The 26,434-nt window shown below is 40.6% G+C and overlaps 2 protein-coding genes across 4 annotated transcripts; one reads left to right on the top strand and one right to left on the bottom strand.

Annotated features, from left to right (window-relative positions):
- Positions 1-314: 314 nt before the first annotated feature.
- Positions 315-8,396, bottom strand: GMNN (geminin, DNA replication inhibitor). Of its 3 annotated transcripts, XR_003527737.1 has the most exons (7): positions 8,008-8,390; positions 6,222-6,320; positions 5,711-5,843; positions 4,959-5,041; positions 4,778-4,888; positions 2,954-3,215; positions 315-450 (listed from the first exon to the last, which is right to left on the bottom strand). XR_003527737.1 is itself a non-coding variant. In XM_027644047.1 (6 exons), the coding sequence occupies exons 1-6, from the start codon at positions 8,110-8,112 to the stop codon at positions 3,030-3,032; spliced, it is 714 nt and encodes a 237-aa protein (XP_027499848.1). In that variant the 5' UTR covers positions 8,113-8,396; the 3' UTR covers positions 315-3,029. The 3 variants fall into 3 exon arrangements, 2 of the variants coding, with proteins under 2 accessions (XP_027499848.1, XP_027499847.1); XM_027644047.1 differs by having other exon boundaries at positions 315-3,215; positions 5,711-5,840; positions 8,008-8,396; XM_027644046.1 differs by having other exon boundaries at positions 315-3,215.
- A 9,202-nt stretch (positions 8,397-17,598) lies between these two features.
- CUNH6orf62 (chromosome unknown C6orf62 homolog) lies at positions 17,599-25,255 on the top strand. Its single transcript, XM_027644048.1, has 5 exons — positions 17,599-19,798; positions 21,724-21,900; positions 22,491-22,613; positions 23,326-23,460; positions 23,963-25,255. Exons 1-5 carry the CDS (start codon positions 19,670-19,672, stop codon positions 24,086-24,088), a joined length of 690 nt encoding a protein of 229 aa, XP_027499849.1. The 5' UTR covers positions 17,599-19,669; the 3' UTR covers positions 24,089-25,255.
- The last annotated feature ends 1,179 nt before the right edge of the window (positions 25,256-26,434 follow it).

The following is a 26,434-nucleotide window of genomic DNA, read 5'->3' as shown; positions in this document are numbered from 1 at the left end:
TCACATAAACCATCCACCCACCCCATGGTTTGCTTGCCCCTACTAGTCCCTGCACAGCTGTTCCTTCTTGAAACATCTGACACCTGCAAACAGCCCATCTCCCCACACTTTACTCTTCCATGTCTGAAATTGTCCTGTTTGGACTTGCACATTTTATAGGAGAAGTGCTAGGACATAGTAGATGCAGCCTTAGGATACTTCAATGAAAGAGAAGATTGTGTCCATATCCTCTGCAATGAAAAGGAGTCAGCATGCTGATTAAACACTGGTGTACAAAAGCATTATGACTTCTCAGAAAGAATCACATTCTGCAGTTAGGTTCTAGAACTGATAACTTTATTGTGCTAGATAGAACATTCTCTGTAATTCAGCTGGATATGAAATTTGTCTTTAGTGATGTTGATTTTCAGGTGTTACATAGCTATGTTGCAGTGGTAAATGAGAGTTTCCCTATAAACAAAAATAAAATGTCAAATAGTTGTAAGAGAACTAATCACACAAATCTCTGTATAATTTTTACACAGTAGACATGCCTTTCACACATGAATACAAAATTCCTAGACTTACTATGTAACAATGCTACTGCTTGCATGTTTAAAAAGCACTCTGGCATTTTCAGAACAATAAACAAAACTTGACCCTTTTAGAACATTTTTAAACAGCAATTAATGCAGTATGATAAAACTTCTGACACCACTTTCATACATGACTATAACTGATAAGATAGGCATAGACAGTGTTTCATCAAGGTTTGTGACAAAGACAAAGCACGTATATGGGGTTTATCACTATGGCACAGTTTGGCTCTCCTGCTTAGCCTTCTCCTGCAGCATGGTTTTTCTCAGGAGTTTATACAGCAAACTATTCTCTCTGCTAACAAGTTACATTTAATAAAACCCTAGTAGTCTTGGTTTGAAGCACTAGGATGTATTACTGAATGGTACATGCCTTTTTGATGTAAGAAGTTATTCTATTGCAGGTAGACCAAATGCTGCAATAAATCCATAAGCCTACTTGAAGAACTCCCATGATTTATTCCTTAGAAGAGAAGTAAGGTTCCAGCTTCTCAAGGGACTGTCTTGTTTGTTACTTAAATAAAATCAATCCAGAAAAAGCAAAAGATTTAAACCTAATAAGCATTCTTCTTGAGCAACCTGAAGATAAGACAGATACACATACTGCACACAAATTCTGGATTAGTTGTTTTCTGGCAGTTCTGTGTTCCAACAAAAGCACCTGTATTATAGCAATTCACAGAGCAAGAGGTGAGATAGTGGAAGAGTTGCACTTGCTGTCTCAGTTGTACTGGTCTGCATGGCCTGCTAGTTATGCCACAGTGCTTCCTTCCCTTCTACAGTCTCTGCAAATGCAATATCCCTGATGTTTAAAAATAAAGCCACCTCTGAAAAAAATTACACTTAACTGTGAACAACCTAAACTAAATTGAACTGCATAAAAACAATTATATCAAGATAAAATTTGTTTCCTTATTTACTATTGTTGAACTGCTTTGTCAAGGAGGTTGCTTAGAATCTGAGACAGGAGAGGTCTAAGTCACTTTACAAGAATTATCCATTTCTCTTGAAGAGATAACTCAGGGTTCTCTACAAAGCAATTACCAAGCATTCAGTTGTTTTCCTTAAAGAAAACATAAATGCAAATTAAAGGACACACCTTTATCACCTTTTCTGATCTGTGATGGAAAGGAATACGTCTAAGCACCCTCTAGAGCACAAACTGGAAGGTGCAATCTTTCATTTACCAAGTTCCTAAGAAAACATGATGCCTCATTTCTTCTAGTTACCATACTTGAGGTGAAATGGAAGCCAGAAAGGAATATTACTTCCTACAATGGTTCTGACATTCCCTGGATGTCACAACTGAAATCAGTTGCAAAACATCTATTAAGTTACAATCAGCCACAGGGAGCAAGACAGAAGGAACCTAAAGGTGCCAATCTGATAGCTCCAAAGATCCATTCATACATAATACCCTGAAGCAACCATCTTTGGCAAGGCCAGATAGATCCACAAACCAGGATCCCTTTCTGCCTCCTGAAAGCCACTCAACTTTACGCCCTTCTCAAGCTATGGCAATGGCCACCATATCCTTAGAAGACCTTGTTACAGAACAACTGCAATTGGAAAACCTCTATCCAACTTACTCTCCAGCCACACCCCATACAGGTGCCAGATAAGGTGCTCAAGATTTTAAAGACTGCTTTTTATTCATGTAAATTCATCAGAACCTAACTACCTTGGTAATAAGGTGTCTCATCTCTGGGTAAATATCAGGCATTGACTTTGCTTTCAGCATAGCTCTCAAGTTTAGGCTGCTTTGTCTCTACCTAATTTTCAGCACAGCTGCTACTGTGATCAAGAACACTTCACCTTCTCTTTATAAGCCAATGAATGTAAAAGAGATGGTCTAATACTTTCTACTGAAGCTCTCATCTCTACAACTTGCAAAAGGCTCCCTTAAAAGGCAGAGGAAGTTATTTAAGACACCTGAAAAGCATAAATCTAACTAAACTTGAAATTTTGACTCTTAGTACTCATTCCTGTCTTTCTGAAGCCTCACCAAAAAAAGCATACAAGTTTTTGTTTCCCCCCATCCACCAAAAGTCACTCTGTTTTCCAGAATTCTGCAAATCTAAAGAGTTAAAAACTACCCAGGCACTCCCTAGAAAACTTGAAAGTTTCCATCTACAGGCCATTCCCCACTCAATTAAGAGGCTGTTTTGGTAAAGATTTATTTATCAACGTTCATGAATTATGTCAGACCAACTGATAAGGTATTTACACAACAGTTGAAATTCACAGTATGTGCATTTCATACAAGTAACTGTGCAGCCTGTAGTAAGTTTTCCATGCAGCATCCAGATGCTCCCACTGCCACATAACGCCAGTTAAAAATACCAACATCTGTAACACTTCCACAAGAGTGTCTATACCTGAGAAGATTTAGTATATCCTTTTAAGAGGAAGTCTGCAATTAAAAGCCACATACATAAGCCTATTTAAAGGCTGTCATTCCAGTTGCAAATGGTTTGCTTCCTTTGAAGCAAGATCTGATCTATTTTCCCCTAAGCCAGATGATACTTGTGACAGCCCTTCTTCATCTCCACAGTTATGCTCTTCATTTTTTCGTCTGGATTCCTCCAGAGTCAGATTCTCCAGCGTCTCAAGATTCTCAGGTCCTTGCCCAGTTAGCCTCTACAAAGAAACAGAGGACAGTGAACTTAATACTTTTTCTGCTTAATAGCCAGTGAAATAAGACTCTGCATATTGAATTAAGCAATCTAATCACTTTCATTAGGAGGTTATTGATATAATTAAAAACACTTGTCACAAAAATCTTAATACAATTTCAACTCAAATTACTACCTCTAACTTGCAGACCACATTTCCTTTGTTGACTGTTAAGTTTTTCTTAGGTTCTTCGGTAGGATGGGTTACCTCAGGCAACCTAAAATATGGGAAGCTGCTTCCCAAGTTAAATATTTACTATAGTACCATATAGGTTTAATTTCAGAAAAAATTACTGTACAACCAATTAACTCCATAATTTTTAATCAGGGATAATGAAGCTACATTAAGTCTAGATGAACTATAAGACTCAGCAGTTTGTAGCACTTCAAACTAGAAGTTCCTCACCCAACCTGATCTAAGGAAGATAAACTGGACTTTTACAGGCTGTTTTTGAAGCTCAGAAGTGAACTGTACAGAAGAACTGTTGAAGAACTGTACAGAAATTTCTAATTACATTAGTTCAAGTCTTCAAGTAATGTAATTTCAGCCCATAGGTTTATCACTAACAAGCAGTACTCCCTGAATAGAAAAAAAATTCAAGTGTAGCAAATAAGCAGTCTTTCAAGGCTGATTTAAATAACTGCACTAATTGCAAATTAATTTGACAAAGTTTACTTCTTGATTAATCAAGTTGCTTTCAATAATATTTCATTGTTTCCACCTCCCCAGTCTAGTCATCACAGAATCAAAATATTTGCCTAGCTTTACATCCCAGTTGAGAGCTGCAACCCTGCAAAAATAAGCTAGCTGACAGCCATGGAACCTTGATGTTCAAGTTATCTATGTATTTATTACAGCTTCAGAGGCTGTTACAGAAAATCCATTCCTGATAGAGGAGCCATGGAATTAGTGACACAACTACCTATCCCCAAGGAATTCTCAGAGGGAACTTGAGATTTACAAGTTTAGGAACCTTTATGCATAGCCTTTTTTGGGCCATAAAACTGGCAATGCCTCAGTGAAACCTTGACTTTAAAGAGCATAGTGCTCCTTTCTCCCTCTCACTGCTCTACTTTGTGTTCCTGTTTCAAGTTCAGTTCCTTAAAGGATACAGTACATACAGGCACTTCATTTAGCCAGCAGTCTCACTCAACCTACTAAATATATTTTATATATATATATATAAGTAAGTCATCTCAAAAAAGTGAAGATGAACCCTTCCTTCCCTTGTCACTATCTCCAATATGCAAATACTGTTAAAAGTAGGTTGAATCCCCCCTTCAGAAAGCATCAATCTTAGTACTTCGCCATTACTCCTGTAGGCTCTAAAGTGGGAAAAACTCATCCCCTAGAAGGAGCTTTATGCCTCTAGAATTAGAGCAATCCTGCAAGAAACAGGTCAAGCAGCAATTTAAAATGAAGAGTCACATGAGCACACAGAACAGGAGTCATGATTCATTATAAAAACCTGTGGTGGTCTTTCACTTTTTCATTCTACAACATTAACTGAAAATTGCTTTAAGTACCTCAATCACACTGGTCATGTAATGCACATGTTCAGCAAGGGACATGAGTTCTTCATTTTCTTCTTTTAGGCGGGCAATTTCACCATCCTTCTGTTCGATTTCTTTGTGCAACTGGTTCAAATAACAAAATGTTAGAAGAGGAAGACAATAGCCAGTAGTGAAGTAATCTTTCAGAAGCTACCTTTTCATTTTCTTGAAGCACTTCATACAGAGCCTTCCTCCTTTCTTCAGCCACTTCTTTCCAATACTGAGGTGAAGGACTTCCTGAAGTAAGAGGCTACAGTAAGTCTGTGCTAAGACTGAAATTCTTGAGAACACCTGACAATATCTAACACACACAAGTATCCTATGAGCTGTGATACTAAGAACTCACTCCATATAGCATTTTCAGATCTTAGCTGTAAAACTACAACTAATTACATAATCTTACAGGAAACAGATGCTACACTGCATTAATGGCTATACAGACAGCACCTTCACAAAGCTGCCTCAAGCCTGGCAGCAGGCTCTGCAAGATTTCCAAATGTTGGTCTTACTGTGTACTTTGTGGGAGACAGAAGTCTTATTCCCAAGTCGCTGTCCACGCTGGGCATAATGGTTCTGAGAAACTGCACACACAGCACACTGTGCCAGAACATTCATTTCAACTTAATTATTAGTCACTTGAAAGCTTACAGCCCAGCCAAGGTAACAAACTACAAGACTTCTTAATACTGCTGCACACAACGGTTCTCAGCTACTGGTTGCCATAAACTCAAATATTAGATATCTATACTTTATTATACTACAGAGTATAAGTATCATCAATTCCTGCTAGGCATTACAAAAAGCCAAAAAGCTCTTGTCTAAATGACAAAGAAACTGTTTCAATTGTACTCCAACAGCAGCACAGCACTTAAAGTGCAAGAAAACGTTTCAGAAGTTACTACATACCTTTCATCATGAGATCTACAGCTTGAATGACACCATCCTCATTTTCTTGCTCCTTGTCCACAGACACCTCAGCATTACAAGCCTTTGAGGCAAACTTGTTATTCCAGAGTTTCCTTTTGACTGAAGATTTCTTCTGTATAAAACACAGGCAGGTTTAGCTTCAGAGCAACATTTCAGCTTTTATAGAAATACAAACTTCTAAGTCTGCTCAATCATGACTGCAAATAAGTCTCTACAAGTCCTGCTTTCTTCACATTATAGGTCTAGTTTACCAACATGCTCCTTGATATCGACAGATTTAACAAAATAAATGCCTCAGAAATTTTCCCAAAGTACTGGGAAGTTGCTAGGTTTTAATATAATTTATTACTAAAATAATAGAAAGCTTAAGCTGTGCCACACTAGTTAGGCAGATTACATTTTTTTCAGATATTTTTCAGCTAAAAGCTCAAAAGCATTTCACTATGGGTCAAAATAATTACACATCTGCAGATTATCTTTTAGTTCATACCTCATTATATCTGCCAACCAGGCTACCTGCTGCTGAAGGCTGAATCATTTTAAGAGTCCGTCTTGGGGAAGCAGTGCATGTGGTATCTGTGAGATAATTCTAAAAAGACAAATATGGTTCAGACAGTTGCCATTCCTCTTTACATAAACTGAAAATTAGGAATTACTCATGCTTCCATTATGATAACCCATGGGTATTCTTTTCAAGACAAAGATATGACACTCTGGTCTATGTTAATGCTTTTGTAAATAAGGGGATCTAGTTATTTGTAGCAGAGAGAGATCTTAATCCCATGAAGCAATGCTCAGTCCCTGCCTCTTAGAAAATACCCTTCATAACAGAACTTGAACAGGTCTTACAGCAGAAATATTCTAACTATATTTGAAGGCCAGTTACAGTGTTGAACTTCAGCTAAAACTCTGAAACTTGCATTTGAGAGCAGCAGCATTAGACTTTTGGGGACAGAGACAAAAGTGACTGGAATTGCATGTTTAGGTGGTAAAGTTACACACATCAGTTCAGGCAGTAGCAGATTTTGTTACCCGATAACACACCATCAAGTGCTGCTCACTTAAATAGCTGTGTTACTTTGATTATCCATTAAAATGGATCAAAAGTTTCCCTGCTTGGATCCAGACAGACTATTGCTTTGTCTAAACAGTATGATTATCACCCCTCCTATCATGCAGAAATACTTCTTTCCTGCATTAAGGCTTTCTGATTGGGTTGGTTACACTGCCACCATGGGACAGCAAACAATGGCAGACAACCAAGCAAGAATAGCCAGAACACAATGCCACACCAGCGTGAGAAAGTTACGATTCACACCGCACTTCGTATGACACAAGTTCGCCTTTCCCACGGTAGTTTCTGCCACCAATTATCCCACTGTTCAACTCAAGGACAAACATTAACTGCTGTGGGAACAAGAATCACACTGTGTGTCAGACACCACTCGCTGCTATTGAAGGTTAGTTAAGTACACTCTGCCAAGAAGTTATTGACCAATACTGGAGTTAACCCATTGAAAGTGCAAAAAGCCACACCAAAGAATTTATACAGTAGAGATGCTATGGGACAAGACTGCTGTGTGTGTAAGTCAGACTTATCAATTGGCAATTTTCACTAATACCAGAGGTTTTCATTACAATCAATATGCCTCCTGACATGAGGACTACTAGCCTCTATTACACATTGTATTTGTACAATTCTGATTAGGGCCTACGTTAAAAGGTTTACACAAGAATAGGTACAAACTTTAGTAACTTATCACTCAACCCTCAAAAACTTAAATCTTGTAAGCATTTCCACCAATTCCAAGGTAACCACGATTCAGGAGGGTGACTTTAGAAACCAATTTGCCTGCTTGAGTACTTCAGCTAAAGCATGCTCAAGTCAGGAGAGATTTAACTCTTTGTGAGTTCATCTCTATAAAGGACAGACTACAGAACCCACTCTACAACCCCTCACCAGCCAGACAGATTCAGTAAGCAAAGGCACACAGCCAGCACCAAATAAACCCTGGAAAAATCACATGTAGAGACAGCAAGCTCAGTGTCAAATTAAAAAGGACCTGCTGAGCAACAGGAAAAAAAGTAGTCATAAGCACATATGCCCAAGAAGGACAGCATGTTCCCAAGCCACACAGACGGCCAGGAGGCTACTCAAGCCAACTAAACATATGTCAGGTGGAAGCACATTTCAACAGATTCCTTTGTATTTCTTCGGTGGATATAAAGCTCGCATCAGACAGCACGTACTAGCTTCAAGGCCTTAAAGCCCATACCTGCAGAGATTCTGATGACTTTTCTGCAGTCAGTTTCTGTTTCATTTTGGAATGCATAGGATCAACTGCAAAACAACAAAAAAAGGTAAAAAAATGATATAACATTCGGCTGCAACCGAAGTTCGGGGGACACTAGTTACAGAACATTACAATTTCGGTTTATCAGCTTTTATGGCAGCATTAAGTAGTCAGTCGTGGTGACGAGGCTCTCCTAGAGCCTCTGGAGCCTCTCCTGGAGTTCCTCACCGAGATACGAGCTGGGAAGGCAGCGCCCCGCGTCGCTGTTACGGGCGCTGCCACATGACCCCTCACGGACGGGCCTTCCCGCAGGGTTGGCGGGGGCAGGCCCAGCCGCACACCCGAAGCGACTGGGAGGGGGGGACACGGGGGACACACGAGACATCCCTGCCCCCCCCCGGCCCGTCCCGCTCCCGCCAGCGGGGCGCGCACCACCCCTCCCTCCGCGCGCGCCGCCGCGGCCAATGGGAGCAGCCAGGCAGGAGCGCGCCAACACCCAAATGCGGCCGTGAAAGCCCGAGCGCCCGCTCCCCCCGCCCCCGCGGCTCAAGCAAGACGGAGAGCCCTGTCCCTCCCTCCCTCCCACTCGTCTCCCGATCCCAGCGCCCACCACCGCCGTTTCCCTCCCTCCCTCTCTCCCTCTCCCTCCGTCCCGCTCACCGGCGGCCGCTCCCACACGGACGACCCCGCGCGCGCTCCCACCACTAGCACTCTTCGCGCGCCCGGCCCTCCCCTATAAAGAGCGCCGCGGTCACGTGAGCCGCCGGCCGCTTGCCGAGCCAATCACGGGCCACACTCCCCCCGCTCCGCCGGCGGAGCCCCGCCCCGCGGGCCGTGGCGGGGGCTGAGGGCGGTGAGGGTCGTGAGGGGGAGCGGTGAGCAGTTCGTGGTGGTTTGGATTTTCGTTGGGTTGTTTGCTCTTTGTTTGTTTTTTTTTTAATAAAGAAGTTGTACCAAAGCAAATTTAATCACCTCTCCGCTTTATTGTCATCACAATCTGAACACAGCACAATCTGCAAAACCGGGGAAGAAAATTAAAAAGTGTTAAGCTGCCATGCCTGATACACAGTAATAATTTTATACATGATACAGGCTACAGCTTTTATTAATTATGCCTGAGGTATGCCGTTAACTTTGTTAGAGGCCACTTGACACGTATGTTCCTGCAAGTATTTGCACGTTTATCTTTTATTTATGTTAATAGTATCTTTTGCTAACTCCTGAGTAAACATTTGTAGAGTTAGGACTTTCCATGTGATCAAGGTCTCGTAGAGCAGCTATCAACGTTTTTCCCAAGCAATATGATGGAGCTATTAGAAATTAGGATAATTTCAGAGGGAAGTATTTATTTAGCATGCCACACTGTTAATCTTCTGTTTGGAAATAAACTGTATGGCACTTATCAAAATGTATTAAGCACGATGAAAGATGAAAAGCAGAACATAAAAAATTATGCATTAGGAAATCTTTAAACAAGAATAAGGAAATAAAGCTGATCTCTCTTTCATAAACTTGTGTAGTCTCCCATTGACCCATTTAAATTTGCATTGTCCACAATATCCTTTGGCAAGTACTTCTAGAGCTCAAATAACCAGGGTCTGAAGAACACCTTCCTTTTTTTTTTCTCTTTGAACCTGATTCCTGTATTGGCCCTTAATGTCCCCTGTCCTCGGACTGGAAGAGACAACAAACAATCTGTCCTTATCTAGGCCACAATTACACAGCCTGCCCTCCAGTTCTCTCTCCCAGGTCTACTTACATATCCCTTACATGAAAGCTGTTCCATCTTCCTGCTCTTTTGTGAACTGTATGCCATTTGATTTGCCTTTTTAAACACTGCTGAATGCTGGGCCGCACTCTTGTGGAAAAATCTGCCATAACTCTGGGATCCTGTTCTTGAGTGATGGTCAATTCAAAGTCTGTCATTTGATATGTGAAATTAAGATTCTTTTTCTTATGCTTTGATATATTCTTTGTTTATCTACATTGAATTTCATTGCTTTATTCATGTGCTACCCAATTCCATAATGCCCTTCTGCAGTTTTTGTCAGGTTCGTTCCTACTATCTTGAATACAATAGTGTCATCAGCAAGCTGTCACCTCAGTTAGCTTTGTCTTCTATCAAGAAAATGAAAATAACACATACAGAATTGTCTATCTAAATTAATATTTTTCTGTTACAGTACTAAAAAAAAGCTCAGGCTCCTAAGTTAGTGAAATTCTTGTGGATTCTGGAAGAAAATTTGAAATTTCCATATTTCAAAATAATAGCAGATATGCTAAACTCTAGTTAAACATATGCATAAAATCTTACCAGCATTAAATCTCCTTTCAGGAAAATCTGGATACAGGTAATGTGTACATAAACACAACATAAAAACATTCCTGTTTTTAAATTTTATGTATTTTTATACAGAAATATAAAAATGCAATAAAAACATCATATGAAACTTTTAAATTAGATGCAAGCATAGATTTATGTGCACTGTGTGTATTTTATGGGTGTGATACAACTTTTCTAAATACTATGTTTTCAAGTGAAACTTTCTCAAATAATACCTTTTGAAGATTCAGATTTAATTCACAGAAAGTTTTCCAGTGGATTTACAGTTCAGAAATGGAATAACTGTTTTTAGAAATGTTGGTAATAGGAAAGGGACAAGGTAATGGGATATGGTTCTGATGTGCCAGTTCTGATTGTTTTTCCTTTTAATTTGTTCCTTGCTGGAGGCCTACAGTCTGGAGGTTTATTACAAAGCTGTCACTCCTTCAATTTATCCATCTGAAGAACATGTCCTCTTATGAACCACTGTGTCTCTGAGTTCAGTTTCTTCAGTTCGAAAGGGTTGTAAAGAACCCTGTCACCGTCTCAAAAAGAACACTGAGAGTTTATTATTAGCAGCCTATTCATAGTCTTAATTGTGAGAAACCAGTATAAATACATAAAAATCTCACCAAAAAAAGTTACTTTATTGTAATAATTCCCATTTTGGTGGCCCAAGGTTAAATTTAAATAGGGATTAGGGCATTTTTACATGCAAAAATCTGTCAGCCCAATGCTAGTAGAATATATTTTTTGTCAGATTGAATGCAATATAATGCATTTCAGCTTGTTTGTTTCATAAAAAATAAAACTCTCTATCATGAATACTTATGACTATTTGCACTTCAAGTGAGCCTAAGCAAACACCCCGAGGTTTCCCACAGAGCTCAGCCAATTTGTTTGATTATTCATGGTAGCAGAGAATGTGTACTTTTTAAAGCTTTTATACTCCATTGCTACTGATAAATGTTATCAGTTTTTATAGCAAATGACAACTGGAAAAGAAACCTTCTTGGACGACTTCACATGCCTGGTAACATAGGAATAGGTGGGAAAGCATTATCCGGTCTCCAGGTCCTGTCTTGCTTAGATGCCAGTGTGTGGAAACTTCCTAAGCATTGCACAGAGGGAGTCTGGACTTAGCTATGTGAATCAAGTGCTGACAAAACTGTATTTCTTCTTGACAGTCACACTGTGACTTTTGCCAAGGTCTTTATTGTACTCTGCAGATAATGATCTCTCTCTGGGGTGCTTAAGGACCCTTTATTTCTACCTTCTACATTAAGGACAGCTAAACGACATCATAACTTTTTTTGTGTGTGTATGTTAAATTATTACATAAATATCATGTAAGCAATGACTATAACTGTTTGAGATGCAGAAAACCACCACGGAGAGGGCCAGGAGAGCCAGTGCAGTGCTGAGCCTCTGACACACATGAACATCTCAGTCCTGCTCTGGATGCAAGCCCTGCAACAAGGTCTGGGGAATGTCCGAAGACGGCTTTGAGCTCTCTGAATCAATAATAAAGGCCTGTGACTCTCACTGTCCCTCGCTGCTGTTTCTCTTGGCCTTTCTGTTCAATATTTATTTAAGGGATGAGAGGGCTCCCAGCCATCCACCAGGTGACAGTAGATGGCAGCGTGGCATCATGCTTCTTAGCCTCTTGTTCCTGGGGTGTTTCATCGCATAGAAGTGTGTTACCGACAAGAAATTAAAGATTTACTTTCTTTTCCCTAGGTTAATCAGTATGGATGGCTGCATGCTAATGAAACTCTGCATAAAGAAACTATTATATACACAGCACAATCTAGGTACAATTCATAATGCAAGCCCGTTTTCAATGATGGCATGCTATTAATTATCTCCAGAGAGTACACAATTTACTTGTATTAGAATGAAAGATTGTCCTGGGAATGCTGATCCTTAGTGCTCTGGAGGTGAAAGGTTAAAAGAAATATCTACATCTCACCTAGTGATTTTTTTCCCTAGTTAATAACTTTGTGAGTCACTAAGACATCCCTTAAACACTGTTAGGTCCTAACCTTCTCAGCAATGGATTTACCTTGAAAAAAACATCATTTATGTAGTGCTTTAAGATTTAAAAATTAAAAATTCTCTATAAAGGCTAGGATTTAATAATCTAAAACCACTGCCAAATCTGTTGACTACAAGTAAATAGAATATTATTTACAGACTGAACAAACAAAACAAATTGTTTCAAATTTTACCCTTACTCTTGCAAGCACCTGCTGACAAACACAAAACCTACTTCGGAACATGACTATTTTTGTTTTTTATAGAACAAACCAGTCTAAAAAAGACAAATACATTTGCACACCACTAACTGAGAACATAAGTTAAAGGTGACACAGCACAGTGAAAAGAGCCAATAGTCTTTCAGATACCAAAATACTTTGTCCAATGGAAGTTGAATCACAGGTTTATGTACAAAGCACAGGCAGGGATTCTTGTTTTTAATGTATATTTCAGACATTTTTAAAATAAATGCAAAGTTTTAGAGACAGGACATGCATTTGTTACACAAAAAAATGGCCAAGCCATTAAAGAAATCATAACTACCATACTCAAAAGTGGCAACTGATTTGATATCTTGTTTGTGGAAGTTATCATCTCAGCAAAGGCACTGAGAACCTTTAGTTAATTTTAGTTATACTCCTAAATGTCAGGAAAGCGCAAGATGGACAAGCAGAAAATGAGAACACAGATAGTCAAGCATATTTAAGTGTGCAAGTGTATACATACACAGACACATAATTATTAAGATGTAACAAATCCAGCAAGATAGTAGGTAAACTTTAATCAAAGTTTAGGATCAATACCTCATGTGTCCAAGAACGTGTGTCCCATTTCATGACCACAGCACCCTGCAACTGTAAGGTGGGACATAGGGAAGTGGTGAATGAAGCTTAATATTCACTGCAACAGCTGTGAAGTGGTGTGCTAGTTTTGGCTGGGATAGAGTTAATTTTCTTCTATCCATGGCTGTCCACCACAACAGTTGATGGACAGTGGTGGACAACCCAAACCATTCTATGATTCTGTGATTCTCATTGGATATATAGTTGTTCAGAACATGATGTAAGGAATGTTGTACGCATTAAACCCTGACATCTCTTTACACAAAAGCATTCCTGTTATGCCTTAGAAACAAATGTTTTCTCTGAAGGCAGAAAAGAGTTAGCTATTATATTCTTAAGTATATGAAAGAGTTTTAATTACCACCTAATTTGTCTTGTTTAAATTTACAAAGAATACTAATTTATTTTTGTCTGATGCATAAATATTTGGCACTGAATTAATCAGAGTACTGTTTTTGAAGCAAGTAGCTTCAGGGCTGTTACTCCTTATAACATATACAGCCAGTACAATATGCATGGAAAGTATAAACAGAAAGATAACAGAATCCATCTCATCTCTTCCTACCTATGTCTGTAACATCCATACCAATTTGCTACAATCTCTTACCAACTAATTATTAACTAGAAATCATTAATCTTGAAGTAACTAATTATTAAGCCAGAAATTAAGAGCAGAGGCATTAGAGTACAATCTTGCCAACATACTTATGAGTAAACATTTAATTCTGAAAACAGGAATTAGATTCTGAACTACACACATTTAAAAAAAAAAAAAAACCACCAAAAAGATGTCTCTATAAAGTTACCAATCCTTTTTAATTTAGAGAAAAAAAGCCACACGCTATTATGTAACCAAGTATTTTATTACACTGAAAACAACAAGGAAATGATAAAATGGTGACTAGAAAATGCAAGTTTTTCAGAGCAGAAAAGGAAAAATACACCAGCAATGACGTATTCTAAACTTGCAGTGCTTCTCAAAACATGACTCACTTTCTATCCCAGGGAATGTATTTTTGTGACAAGGTCTTTCCTACCTTCACACGGGATGTTGCCCATGCTGCTTGATTCTGTATTTCTCCAGGATGACAGCTGGAGAGTATCACCCCCCACTGCTGAGACCCAAGTCCTTAAAGGTTTGTATGCATCTGACTCCTCAAAGACTACAGGACTGCAGCTACTTAGTATGGTACCATCCTTGCTCTGGGGGAAAGCCTCAAGGACACCAGCTGATTTGTCTGTGCTGTGCTAACCAAGCAGAAGCTGACCCGCTCTACTGACTATTTTGCTCAGCCTGGATTTAACATGCACGAGAAACACTATTTTTACTGTGCTAATGGGACTGAAGCCTAAAAAAAAAGAACTATTACATATTTTGCATCTACTGCCACAACCTACTTGTCAGGTTTGTTTTGTATACCATGCACATTCCTCTCTTCTTAGCAATAGATCTTATATTATTTTAAATTAGATTTGAAGAGAGGCAGTCTGTCATTAGAGAAAGTGTTATAATTGCAAAATACACACCAGCTTTCAGGCCCACAAGCTTGTCTTATAAATGCTACAACATTGCATAACCGGTAAGAAGCATAACAATAATATAGAATTATTTAGTCAAGAGAATTAGGGATCAATAGCATATAAATATTTATTTTGCTAAGCCTTAACTCTCCATTCAGTATGAGATGTTACTTATATGTTTAAATAAGATGATGATATTTTTCTACCATATGAGCTTCATCATTGTGCGTGATGGAGGAAAAGAAGCACAACTATATAAAAGTAGGACAAGACTCAGCTATTACTCGTTGCTTTAATGGCAAATATTTCTGCATATATATGTATAATAAACATACTTGGGTTCGTTGAAGTACTCATTTATGTAAACATTGTCTGGACACATTGTCTGGATACCTTTAACAGCCAATCAGCAAAAAAAAAAATCTTTACTGAGCTTGGTAAGAGAGGTAGTTGACTATATAAGGAGGAGAAGCAATCTTTACAGAAGGAACCTGCAGTGATTTCCACTCCTCATCCCCTTCTGAAAGGTTGTGGAAGGATTTGAGCAGTCTGAGTTTGCAGAAGACAGCTGGTGGCTGCTTAACACGTAATACTTTGTACTTGATCTCCCGTTTCCTCTACATATATATATATATATGCATATATATATATATTCTAAGTATATATATTTCTCTCCTCATAGCTCTTCTAGAAAGTCCTCCAGAAGAAAAACTGTTCTCCTGCCAGCAGTACAGATGACAAAATTTTTTGGATGCATTCTTCAACCTGGGGCTGGGCAGCTGCCCGATTCCTTGTGACTGCATCCCTGCACTCGAAAGGGCAGCTGGAGTTACTGGGCTGGAAGAAAACTCCTTCCTTTTTCCTCCCCAGGCAGGCAAGGTGCCAGTTCCCTCTGAGGGCTTTCTGTGCTGGGGCAATCCCCTCGTCAAGCAGCACTGCTGCACCGAACCTTCTTTGCATCCGCTGTGCCGGCACAAAGAGGGTCACAGGCCAAGTGTGAGTCACGGCTTAAAATAGCAGTGGGCATAAGACTGCAGCACAAAATGTCGTACGGGGCAGCATGGAAAACAACACTGGAAAAAACTGGCTGGAAAAGCAGTTATCTAAACGCAGCTCTTGTTAAGGACAGATTGATGTTATAGTTAAAAAACTCTGGCATTTTGAAATAGTCCAAACAGTGCAGAGCTAATGTAATCCTTCTATTTAGCTGCCCTGCTTTTTTAGCTCCAAATAAAGGATTATTTTCAATAGGCATTGCCATTAGGAGTGAAAAGCAATCTGTAAGTAGGTAAAAATGATCTGTTTCTACTCTGTTCTTGTTCAAACAGAGGAACGTTGTGGGCAATGCCCGTGTCAGGGAAGACAAGATAGAGTGTTCACATCAGAGGGCCTGACTAATGCCAGGGGAAAGACAATAAGGTCCATGGACAGAAACGCAGCTGCTGCCTACAATACGGGCAAGAGAAAGGTGTCGCAGGGGAAGTGTGTAAAGGAAAGGTGTGCTATAGGGAAATAACTAATAAGAAGGTCAGGAGAGAACAAGGGGAACCAGCAGAGACAAGTAAGAGCAGAGAATGGGGGAACAAATACTGAAATCTGTTGGAGTTACTGAAGAGTGCCATCATCAATGCTGCATGGGCCTTGAAACACAATTAAATGAGAGAGAACAGTGCCTGCACTTGTCTTCTGCCTGTAATCTTTGTAATAGCGTTGCTATTCCAGTGACTCACAGGCACCAGCTTCCAGGGAAAGGTGGGGGAGATGCCTTCACCCACCTTGGCAGCCTTCGCCTCACTGTAGCCACATAGCAGCAAGTCACCACCCCTTTGGCTCCCCGGCGCCTCCAGTCTGGGTAATGTTGGGCAGCGAGGCTTTCCCTGGCACGCCTGAAGGAAGGCATGAAGGGCGGGCCAGCAGGCACTCAGGCCCAGTGCTGAGATGGCAGTTCTCCCTACTTGCCCTGGGCCTTCCGACAGGGAGAACATAGGTCACAGCAATTTGTGTCCTTGCTTTGCTTCCATTGCTTCCATTCCAGGCTGTCCTTGTAGTGCAAAAATAAAAATGCTTAATTGTCTCAAAGGATTGGGTTTGCGTCTGTGGAACAGCAATTACTTGTTTATAAACCCTAGCCAGCTTCCTTGGGAAGCCCTACATCCACCACAGAGAAACATGGGCCGTCACACACGGGCTGGGCTGTGCGTGGGCAAGATCAGTGCTGGGGATGAGCCCATTGCCATTTCAGTTTCGGATACTTCAGCTTCGTTGGACTTTTAGATTTGTTTTACTTAACAGTTTTACTTTGCATGCGTGCGGCAGATTAAATGACACGAGATGTGCCACTGTAAGACTTACTTACCTATAATATCACCATGCTTAAGGCTGAAACAAGTTTAGGTATTTCCTTAAGGTGACGGAATTTGGGACAGGGGTAATTCCGGGAACAGTCATTTGTCGGAGATGAAGGAACAGGAGCTCCCCCAAGCCGATACCACCTCGGGGCGGGGGGGGAAGGCGGTGTTCCTTGCCTCCCTGCCCTGCCCTGCCCTGGCCTCCCCCTCCGACAACGGCGTTGAGCAGCCCCATCCGGGTACTTGTCCCGCGGGCAGTTACACGAGGCGTGACGGGGGGAGAGGGAAAAGCATGGAAGTACGACCCAGATTCCTGGTGTGGTGACGGCTCGGAGATGCTCAAAGCAGCTGTTGTACTCTCTTCTCTGCCTCTTCCGACAAGGCTTGTCGGTTGCTACGGAGGCTAAACCCTCCTGCCGGGAGCATAAGATCGCGCCCCCCCCCGGAGACGCAGGCGCTTGGTACGCGCCGGCAGAGCGGTCAGGGCGGCGCCTGTGTGACTAAGGCGCTGCCATTTTGAGGGGTCGGTGGTGGCCGCGCAGCTTCGTTTGGCGTTCGCTCTGTGCCGAGGCGCAGGCGCTCCCGCAGCCTCCCGTCCGTTCCTGCCGTCGCCTCCAAGGACGCCTGGGCGAAGAGCTGCTTTCCTCAGCCCTTCCATCTTCCTCCCGGCCGTACCCGCACTCCTCCACCGCCGCTCCGGGATTTCTATGCCCTCCGCCCTCCTCCGTAGGAGCCGCTAGCGCAGGGACCGCGTCCTCCTCCTCGTTCCGCCGCCGCCTTCGCCTCTTCCTCTTCTCCTCTTCCGCTCTCCGCCACCATTTCCCCACTCCCCGGCCCCGGGGCGCTGAGCTAGACTATGGGGACCAGGTCGGGGCCGAGCGGCGGCAGAGCGGGCGGCCCGGTCACCGTGTCCCCTGCGGCAGGGATGGGGGGGCTCCGCGGCTTCGTGGCTTTATCTTGACATGGCTCCTCTCCGTGCTGCCAGCAGCGCCGCCGCCTCCTCCTCCTCCACTGCTCCTCCTGCGCCCGCCGGCTGCGGGTAGAGAGCGGCCACGGCCCCGGGCTCTCATCGGAGCCTCTCAGTCTCTTGCTTAACTGGGGGGGGGAAGTTTCGGGAGGGGTTCCTTTTGTTTTTGTTTTCCTTTCTTTCTTTTCCTTTCTCTCCAGACAGAGAAGGGAGGGGAATACTTTTTCCCCCCTCCTCTTCTTAACCTGGTCCGACGAATTTGCTAATCTAAAAACTTTTTAACCCCAACTAATCAAACACCTGTGGTGGGGGAAAAAAAATGTCTGGAGAGAGGAAGAAAATAACCTGATAATTGGGAATTTGCCTTTTTTTTTTTTTTTTCAAGAGGGAGGAGGGTATTTTAGAGGTTTAAAATTGCAACGCAGATTTGCAGTTGAACAAACCTCGGAAAAAATTTTTACACTGAAAAGCAGGAGCAGAAAAACACTCCATGTTTTCCGAGTCGTGGCCATGAAGTGAGAGGGGAGAGACGCGGTGCTGCTGTGGGTGTCCCGCCGCCCCGGGCGCTGCCGCCCTGTTTGCAGAGAGGGGCCGAAGGGAAAGCCAAGAGCGCCGGCCATGCACAGCCTCGGCTGACTGCTCGCACCAGCAGAGAGAGAGAGAGAGAGAAAAGGATCCCCGGGGGATCAGCAGCCCAGGGAGTGTATGAGGTGTCGGGGGATGTAGGGCTCCCCCAGTGTTAGGGAGCCCGGGTTTGGGGCACCGATTCGGGTTTTAGTCTCTAGGTGAGATAATACTGTCCTTTGAACCCCTATCCGCCCCTTGTCAATGGCTATCATGATCCCTCTCCTCTTTGGCAGCAGTAGCCTCAGGGCAATGATGAGCAGGATGAAGTTAGAAATGACTCCGCTGTCTTTTCTCTTTGCTCCCCTGCGAACCAGCGCTGTGTTGTCTGTAGTTGATTTTGTTGTTGTTGGCAGAGAAATGTCATACTTCCCGGGTTGTGCACTCTTCCTTTGCACCCTTTTCTCTGCTCTCCACCAAGTGTAATAATTCTAAAGAAAAAGGTGGGCAACATAGCAATAGTGGAAGGCTGAGAATAATAATCAGTAGAGTCATGAATCTGGCTGGGGTAAAACGCAATTTGTGATTTCAGCTTCGGGTTTTTTTTTTTGTAAGCAGAGCAAAAGTACCTCCCATGGATTGGGCTTGTGCCAGTTACTTTTTATTGTTCACATAAATTGTGATAAGATTTGTTTTGGGCTTTTTTTTTTTTTTTTTTTTATTCTTACCCCATTATTCCTGCGGCTAAACTGTTCAAATTTTTGTCTTTAAAATTCTTCGGGTTTTTTTCTTGATTTATTGTAAAACCTCTTGTCCAGCCATGGCTGGACAACTACTCACTTTGTTTCCTGACCCCTCCAATACGACATTTTCTTAAAATATTGCCTGAGGTGCGGTTTTGGGTTACATTAGCGTTTGATCTGTTCAGTCGTATTAGCAGGAATCAAACGACTTGTTTCTGTTGTACTTGAGTCTTACGAAAAGGTGCCCATAGTTTAGCGACAGTTTCCAAAGGCTTTAGTACCACCTGTATTACAAAATGGGGGACCCAAACTCCCGGAAGAAACAAGCTCTGAACAGACTTCGTGCTCAGCTTAGAAAGAAAAAAGAATCTTTAGCTGACCAGTTTGACTTCAAGATGTACGTTGCCTTTGTGTTCAAAGACAAGGTAACTTGGTTTTAATGTGTCTCTCCGTGTTGTCTGTTGCATGTTAAGTGTGCTGTGCAAAGTCTTGCTGTCTGATTGCATCAAATGTTTTATCTTGGATAGATTCCATTGCCTTTTTAACATTTATGTTTTTAATTGCTAATTGCTGTAATATTTACTTAGCTCGTGTTTGCCATTTTGGCTCTTCGTATGCTGTAGTTTTGTAACGCAGAGGGTGCCAGTGCATCATTACAGGGTTACTGGGTAACTTCTGTATTGGGTAGATATTTTTCAAAGTTAACACTGTAACTTGTTAACTCTAATTGGTCCCTAACTTTTACAATTGTTCGCTGTGAGGAGCTGAGTTGTGATGGGAGACCTGGCTGGGGCGATTGCCGAGTTACTGCTTTTATGTGGTGAAAGCAGAAGGGAAGACCTGGCAGTTGAAGGGAGGAGTCGCAAAATGGGATGTGGAAATGGCCCAAGTGCGCACGCACATGTGAAACTGCTGCTACCATTTTGAAAGGGAGCGGGGAGGGCGTAGAGGAAATTTCCATTTGCTTGGCTGCCTCTACCGCTGTGCATCCAGGTGGGGAGACGGGTGATATTTCTAAAGCCAGCTACAGACCTAAAATTGTAGGAGAGTTTCCATCCACAGACGGTGAAGAAAAGTAGGTGCTTCTAGGAAGTGAATGTGCTGAAAAAATGACGAGGAAGTGAAGATAAAAGGAAATGGCAACAGAGTACATAATACACAAACTGCACGTAGATGAGGACTGAAGTTGTTTAATCCTCTCAAATGTATAATTTTTTTGCATTCACTGCAATAATGATGTATTTTTAATGAAGACTATTTCCTGAAAAGCTTTGAAAATCTTTAAAATTCATGAGTTCAATTTGCTTTTCTTTGTCAGTCCTAGTACAAGCAGAGGTGGATGTGTTTGGATACAATTTCTGGGTGCTGACTCACAGTAATACAGATACGAATGTTTAAGCCGTGCCAACAGATTTTCTTACATGACACAAGTTTAACGCTTTTAGTTGAAGCATTCATACAACTGTTGGGTTGCTTTATAGAAATTTGTTGCAAACTTCTTTCCTTGTAGCATAGTGAACTTGAAGATGTCCATCCCATACCAGGTTGCTTAAAAGTAGGAGTTTAGCTCAGTTTAGCTTGGTCAGCAAATAGTTGCCTGCTGTGTATGTTCTGATGAGGGGGGAGTGGAGCATTATTTGGGAAAATATACTTTGTCTGTTGTGTAGCTCTTAAGTAGCTCAAGATTTCTCATGAGCTGTAAGAAAGCTGTTAGAAACACAAATACAACTTCAGGTGATTTTATGTACAGCAAAAACTTATTTCAAGTTCTCATAATGTTTTGGCCTTGCTTGAGAGATGCTGCAATATTTATAGTGAGTGCAAAAGTTACTTAGCAAATTAAAATAGACCTCCTTTGAGGGGATTATAGTTTATAGTTAACTTCAGATGGGCTCTCAATCACCTGCTATCACCAAATGTGGTATTGAAAGATTTCACTTTTCATAAAAGGTCAACTATAAAAAATTGAAAAGGGGGGAAAAAAAGGTGTTGATTGGCAAAGAGAACCTTGCAGAGGGCTCTTGGTCAGCCCAAAGCCATGTACTCTACTTGATAAAGCAGAAATTCTATTAATGTTTAGATATAGCTGTAATGTTTGCAAGATTAGTATGCAAATCTTTAGAGACTACAAAAATGTGTTCAACTTTTATAAAAAGTTGTTAGTCTGATTCATTTATAAATTTTTGCCTGTAAATTTTAGTGTGGTTTTTGTCAAAGTGCTAACTTATGTGATGTGGACTTTATACATTTATACAGAAAATCACAAATCCCAAAACAAAGTGTTACCTCTAGTTACCTAGAAAGGATGGTAGTCTTTATATAATCTGTGATTTTTTTATTGTTTTTTTAGAAGAAAAAGTCAGCACTTTTTGAAGTGTCTGAAGTGATACCAGTCATGACCAATAATTATGAAGAAAATATCCTGAAAGGTGTGCGGGATTCCAGCTATTCTTTGGAAAGTTCCTTAGAGCTTCTGCAGAAGGATGTAGTACAGCTCCATGCACCCCGCTACCAGTCTATGCGCAGGGTAGGTCTTCTTTTTACACTTGCTGAATCTTAGTCTTTCAACACTTGTGCTTTTCTTTGTGAATCTTAAGGCTAATCCTTCCTTTTTTTTATTTTCTCAACACATTTGCAACATGAGGGTTCTGCAGCCATGTGTTTATGGGGTCTAGTTTGAAGGGTAACAAGAGCATATGTGTTTTAAAAACTGTTTAAATATATAGTGCTTAAGCTTTACCTTTCATTTGTCCAATTCGGAGGTTTGCCTTGGGAATTGTATCTTCTTGTCCGGTTTGTCTTTTAGTAGGCATGTGTTTATAATTCTTACAGTGACTCCTGTTGTACAACTAAGTGGTTTTGCTTTATGAATAATGGAAGGTAGACAGTCTTTGCTAATGTTTTCTTAAATTTGAAATTTACATTAACTGGCTACTGATACTAAAATTCAGTGGAAGGCAAGGAAGACTTTAGATGTGCTTTGAGTAATACAAATGGAAAATTACACAAACACTGTAATAAATACCACCTCTAAATTATGTGCCTGTATAGATAATTTGCTTATCTGTGTCTTTGATTAATGGAGGGAATATAAACACAGAACTTTACCATTCACAGGATGTGATCGGCTGTACCCAGGAGATGGACTTCATTCTATGGCCTCGCAATGATATTGAGAAGATAGTCTGTCTCCTGTTTTCTCGGTGGAAGGGATCTGATGAACCCTTTAGGCCTGTTCAGGTATTTGGTTTTGGTTTTTAACTTCAATAAGTAACTCACTCTTGGAGGGGAGGATAAGTGCTCACCTTAACCAATAAGCTGATAAGGTATGTGACTTCTGTGGGTATTAGAAAGTATGCTATTTTTATTTATAAAGAAGTCAGTGTTTTGAATGCCAAATTCTGCCTCCTCCCTTTATGCACTGTTATATTAGTCCTCCCAAAATTTAAGCTTCCGAAGAATCTTTGCAAATGACAGGTATGTAGAAATGCACACAGTGTGTTTGTATTTGTAGAAGTGGACTAGCCTCTTAGTACAAATGAATCTTTGTGTAAATATGATGGTGTCATTAAGGTTCTGTGAGCATCCCAAGTTGCTGTATTTGGTTGAATGACAGAGGGTCTGAGATGGATGGAACCTTTGCATTATAATTTTCCCTAGAAATTGATGCACAGGGATGTTCTGCCACAACAACAGTTGGTAAATTGGGTGTTGAATTGTTAATATGTCATTGCAATGACTAATGTCAGTGTTGGCAGAATGAAACTAGGGAATTCTTTAAATGGTGCAAAGACTCAAGTATGTCATTGCTGTGGTCCCCAATTTCTGCTTTTCATAGATCAGAAAAGGAAAGAAACTAAAGTGGTTGTTAAGCCCCAGACTGAAGGAAATTAATAGGTTGCACAAGCTTTATCTTAATAAATATTTTATTCCCCTCCCTCACACCATGTAGGCCAAGTTTGAATTTCATCATGGTGACTATGAAAAACAGTTTCTGCATGTTCTGAGCCGAAAGGACAAGACTGGAATTGTTGTCAACAACCCTAACCAGTCAGTGTTTCTCTTCATTGATAGACAGCACTTGCAGGTAAGCTTCTTTTGTCTTCATCTTAACAAGTGTGTTTTAATCAGAAAAAGCTTTTTCTACTTGGGAACATCAATGATTTTGTTGGAAAATACTCAAGTAGAAAAATGGATCACGCGTTCACGATTGCGTTTTGGGAGTTTCAGAGGAAAGTTACACTATAAATAGGATTCATACATGCAAAAGCTAACTATGGGCCACAGATGCATTCACATAGAATTAATGTTTTTGCATTAAAAATTAAATAAGTTCTAAAATAGACCTAGAAGTGTTCTGGAAAAATTAAAACATTGTTTTGATTTGGGTGATAATACAGAAAGTATTCAAGTGAAGAATGAACAGAATAGCGAAAACATTTTACTCATTAGAGGTTGCAGACTAATTTTAAGTTCAGGCTGTTTATATGTATGAAACAGTGAATTTTAAATGTCTATGGGGTCTGCCTGTTAGTCCTGAGTTCACTTTTAGGTTTAATAGCTTTTCTTTGGGTTTTCTTTGCCTCTAGACTCCAAAAAACAAAGCTACAATCTTCAAGTTATGCAGCATCTGCCTGTACCTGCCACAGGAGCAGCTCACTCACTGGACGGTTGGTACCATAGAGGATCACCTCTGTCCTTACATGCCAGAGTAAGATACTGGCCAGCAAAATGGGGAAGATCACAGAGTGCAGCAGTGGATTTTCACTTTCCTCACCACTTTATTCTTTCAGAATTTAGAAGAAAACGGACTCATGTTCAGAACACTATACATTGTGAAACTTGATCATCCTGGATTTTTTTAATCATTTGTATCTCAGAACTTTGCAATTTTTTTTTAGATGTTTTCTGCATGGACCTTGTGAAAGAAAGGATGCTCTGCACACTTCTGCACTGCATCAGCATCTTGCTAAAATGTGAAATGAAGGGACTCTACATTGAAACAAATGTATTCGAAAGCACAAGGTGATCATTTGTGGTGGTGTTCCCATTTGTGCTGGTCATGCCCCCTAACATCTGTAATGTTAACCATCAGTATTTGGAGGGTGAGAAGTGAATGTAACGGGTATAAAAGCCTTATAGCTTTGCTATTAATGATTGTATCGAAGAGCACTATCACTCGTTTTAATGAACGAAAAAGTGGCTATTACAATAGGACGTAAATGTGGGAAAGAAATCTTTCTTTAAAAAAAATGCATCTCATTTAATGTGTAGGCATTTTTTGCCTCTTTTATTTTACTTGGCCATGTCTAAGTTTACTGGCACTTTTGTTTCGGATCTCTTTCCCCAAGTTGCTGTATAACTGTATGAAGGTATTCTTTTGAGTTGGATGCATTTATACAGATGAGGCAGACCTGGAGTCTGAAGTTGCTAAAGCAGCTCAAAAAAAGGTAAAATAATAGCTGCAGAAACAATGTTGGTAGAGGATTATTTTTTCTTGAGAGTTGAGACTTGTAAACTTGCAGGTGAACTGTGCAGGAAATACTGGTTTCTAAAACATTTCTTATGGAAAACCCATTGAGGTTTTGTTTTTTTTTTTCTTTTGGAATAGACATTATAAACCAATGTAAAATAGTGTTTGGAGTGTCAAAAGTTGGTTCTGGCAGAACATTTTAAGATTGTGCAATTATAAAAGGAAGACTACTGTATAGTTTTGATGACAAAGAAGGCTCTGCTTAAGGGTTGAGTACTTTACTGGAATAAAACTGCATAAGCCTGCTCCCTTTGGATAAAACTAGTGCTTACCTGTTTAAAACTTGTATTTAGCTTTTGTTTGGAATTGGAAAAAAAATTGGAATTTAAATAAATTAGGTGAAAGATGACTGGTTTTATTTATGAAAATCCTATGAATTGAATTTCAGTAGTGTCTTACGTCTTAAATGTCCCCCATTACAAACACTGAAAATATACAGAACGTAAATGTTTATGAAGGTTAGCAAAGATCAGTGGCAAAGGTGTTCTATGTGGACTCTATGTTTTGAAAGTACCTGCCAGAAATAATGGAATTACTGGCATACTGTTGTATTAGTATATGGGTATTTTTACTTCCTCCGTTATAAGTTCCTACAAGTTAATCTGAAGCACGTTAGAAGAACACCACGTGGAAACTCCAACTTCACTTTCATAGATGCCATACATTACAAAGAAATATCTTGAAAATGCTGCTCTACAGAATGCTAAGACTTTCTAAAATATTTAGTAACCATCACACCTCTTAAAATCACTGAAAATTTCCCAGCTTTAAGTGCCTCTTCTTTGAATGATGTGTAAGATATAATACCAAGGGTCCACATGAAGCTTGAAATAGGAAACAAATTCCAGACTCCTGAAACTTTAACATTCAAGACCTTACAAAACCTAAATGCCACCCTTTGTTCTTAATTTGTCATTTTGGACATCATCTCACAGCAATGATAATAGGGCCATAGTTTCCTTGGTTAGCAGAGCAAATGATGTAGTTCTTGCGTTAGGAATTTTGGTTTTCTTCATTCTGATTTCTCTTAGAAGAAACCTCAAGGTGTGTGCCTGAGTGGCTGCGTACAGTGTTTTTTCAAGTGTCAGCAGTGGTATCATCCTTAAGTTTAATTTTCTCTATTACAGGAATCAACCCATTCAGTTTAATGGCTTTAGTTTTGTATGGGATGCGTAAGACAGGCTGCTTGTTTGTTCCTTGTGACAGTGATCCCAGAGTTCAGTAATACCGTGCTTTCTTGGGAGGACACAGTTGGAATTAGGCAAAACAAAAAATTGGAATACTAATTTTGCTAAATGTCCATTCTACCCAGCTAACAAACATTATGCCTTTGCTGTGCTATCAGATTGAGTTGATAGCCATCTGTATTGTCTAAGTAGTGGGGGAAAAAAGGTAAAGGGGACCAATGGGCTTCAGAGCATGACAATCTTGGGGAGTGTATGCGAGTTTGTTCTTGTGTTGACAGCTTTGAAGGGTATCTCTCCTCTGAAACAGAATGGCTTTCGAGGGAAGAGATTAAACTCTTGTT

The sequence above is a fragment of the Corapipo altera genome, unplaced genomic scaffold, assembly GCF_003945725.1.
Source record: "Corapipo altera isolate COAL_440 unplaced genomic scaffold, ASM394572v1 24b, whole genome shotgun sequence".
Lineage (NCBI taxonomy): Eukaryota > Metazoa > Chordata > Aves > Passeriformes > Pipridae > Corapipo > Corapipo altera.
The sequence above is the reverse complement of the archived record's forward strand: the minus strand, read 5'-3'. Positions and strand labels throughout refer to the sequence as shown.

Coding starts and splice junctions, on each gene's coding strand:
- GMNN (XM_027644046.1), bottom strand. CDS start 8,112: ATGTTATATCATTTTTTTACCTTTTTTTGTTGTTTTGCAGTTGATCCT. Junction 5,844..6,221: donor TGGTTGGCAGATATAATGAG/GTATGAACTAAA, acceptor TGTTTTATACAG/AAGAAATCTTCAGTCAAAAG. Junction 3,216..4,777: donor ACATGACCAGTGTGATTGAG/GTACTTAAAGCA, acceptor GTTTCTTTGTAG/AGGCTAACTGGGCAAGGACC.
- CUNH6orf62 (XM_027644048.1), top strand. CDS start 19,670: ATGGGGGACCCAAACTCCCGGAAGAAACAAGCTCTGAACAGACTTCGT. Junction 21,901..22,490: donor GCTACCAGTCTATGCGCAGG/GTAGGTCTTCTT, acceptor TACCATTCACAG/GATGTGATCGGCTGTACCCA. Junction 23,461..23,962: donor TTGATAGACAGCACTTGCAG/GTAAGCTTCTTT, acceptor CTTTGCCTCTAG/ACTCCAAAAAACAAAGCTAC.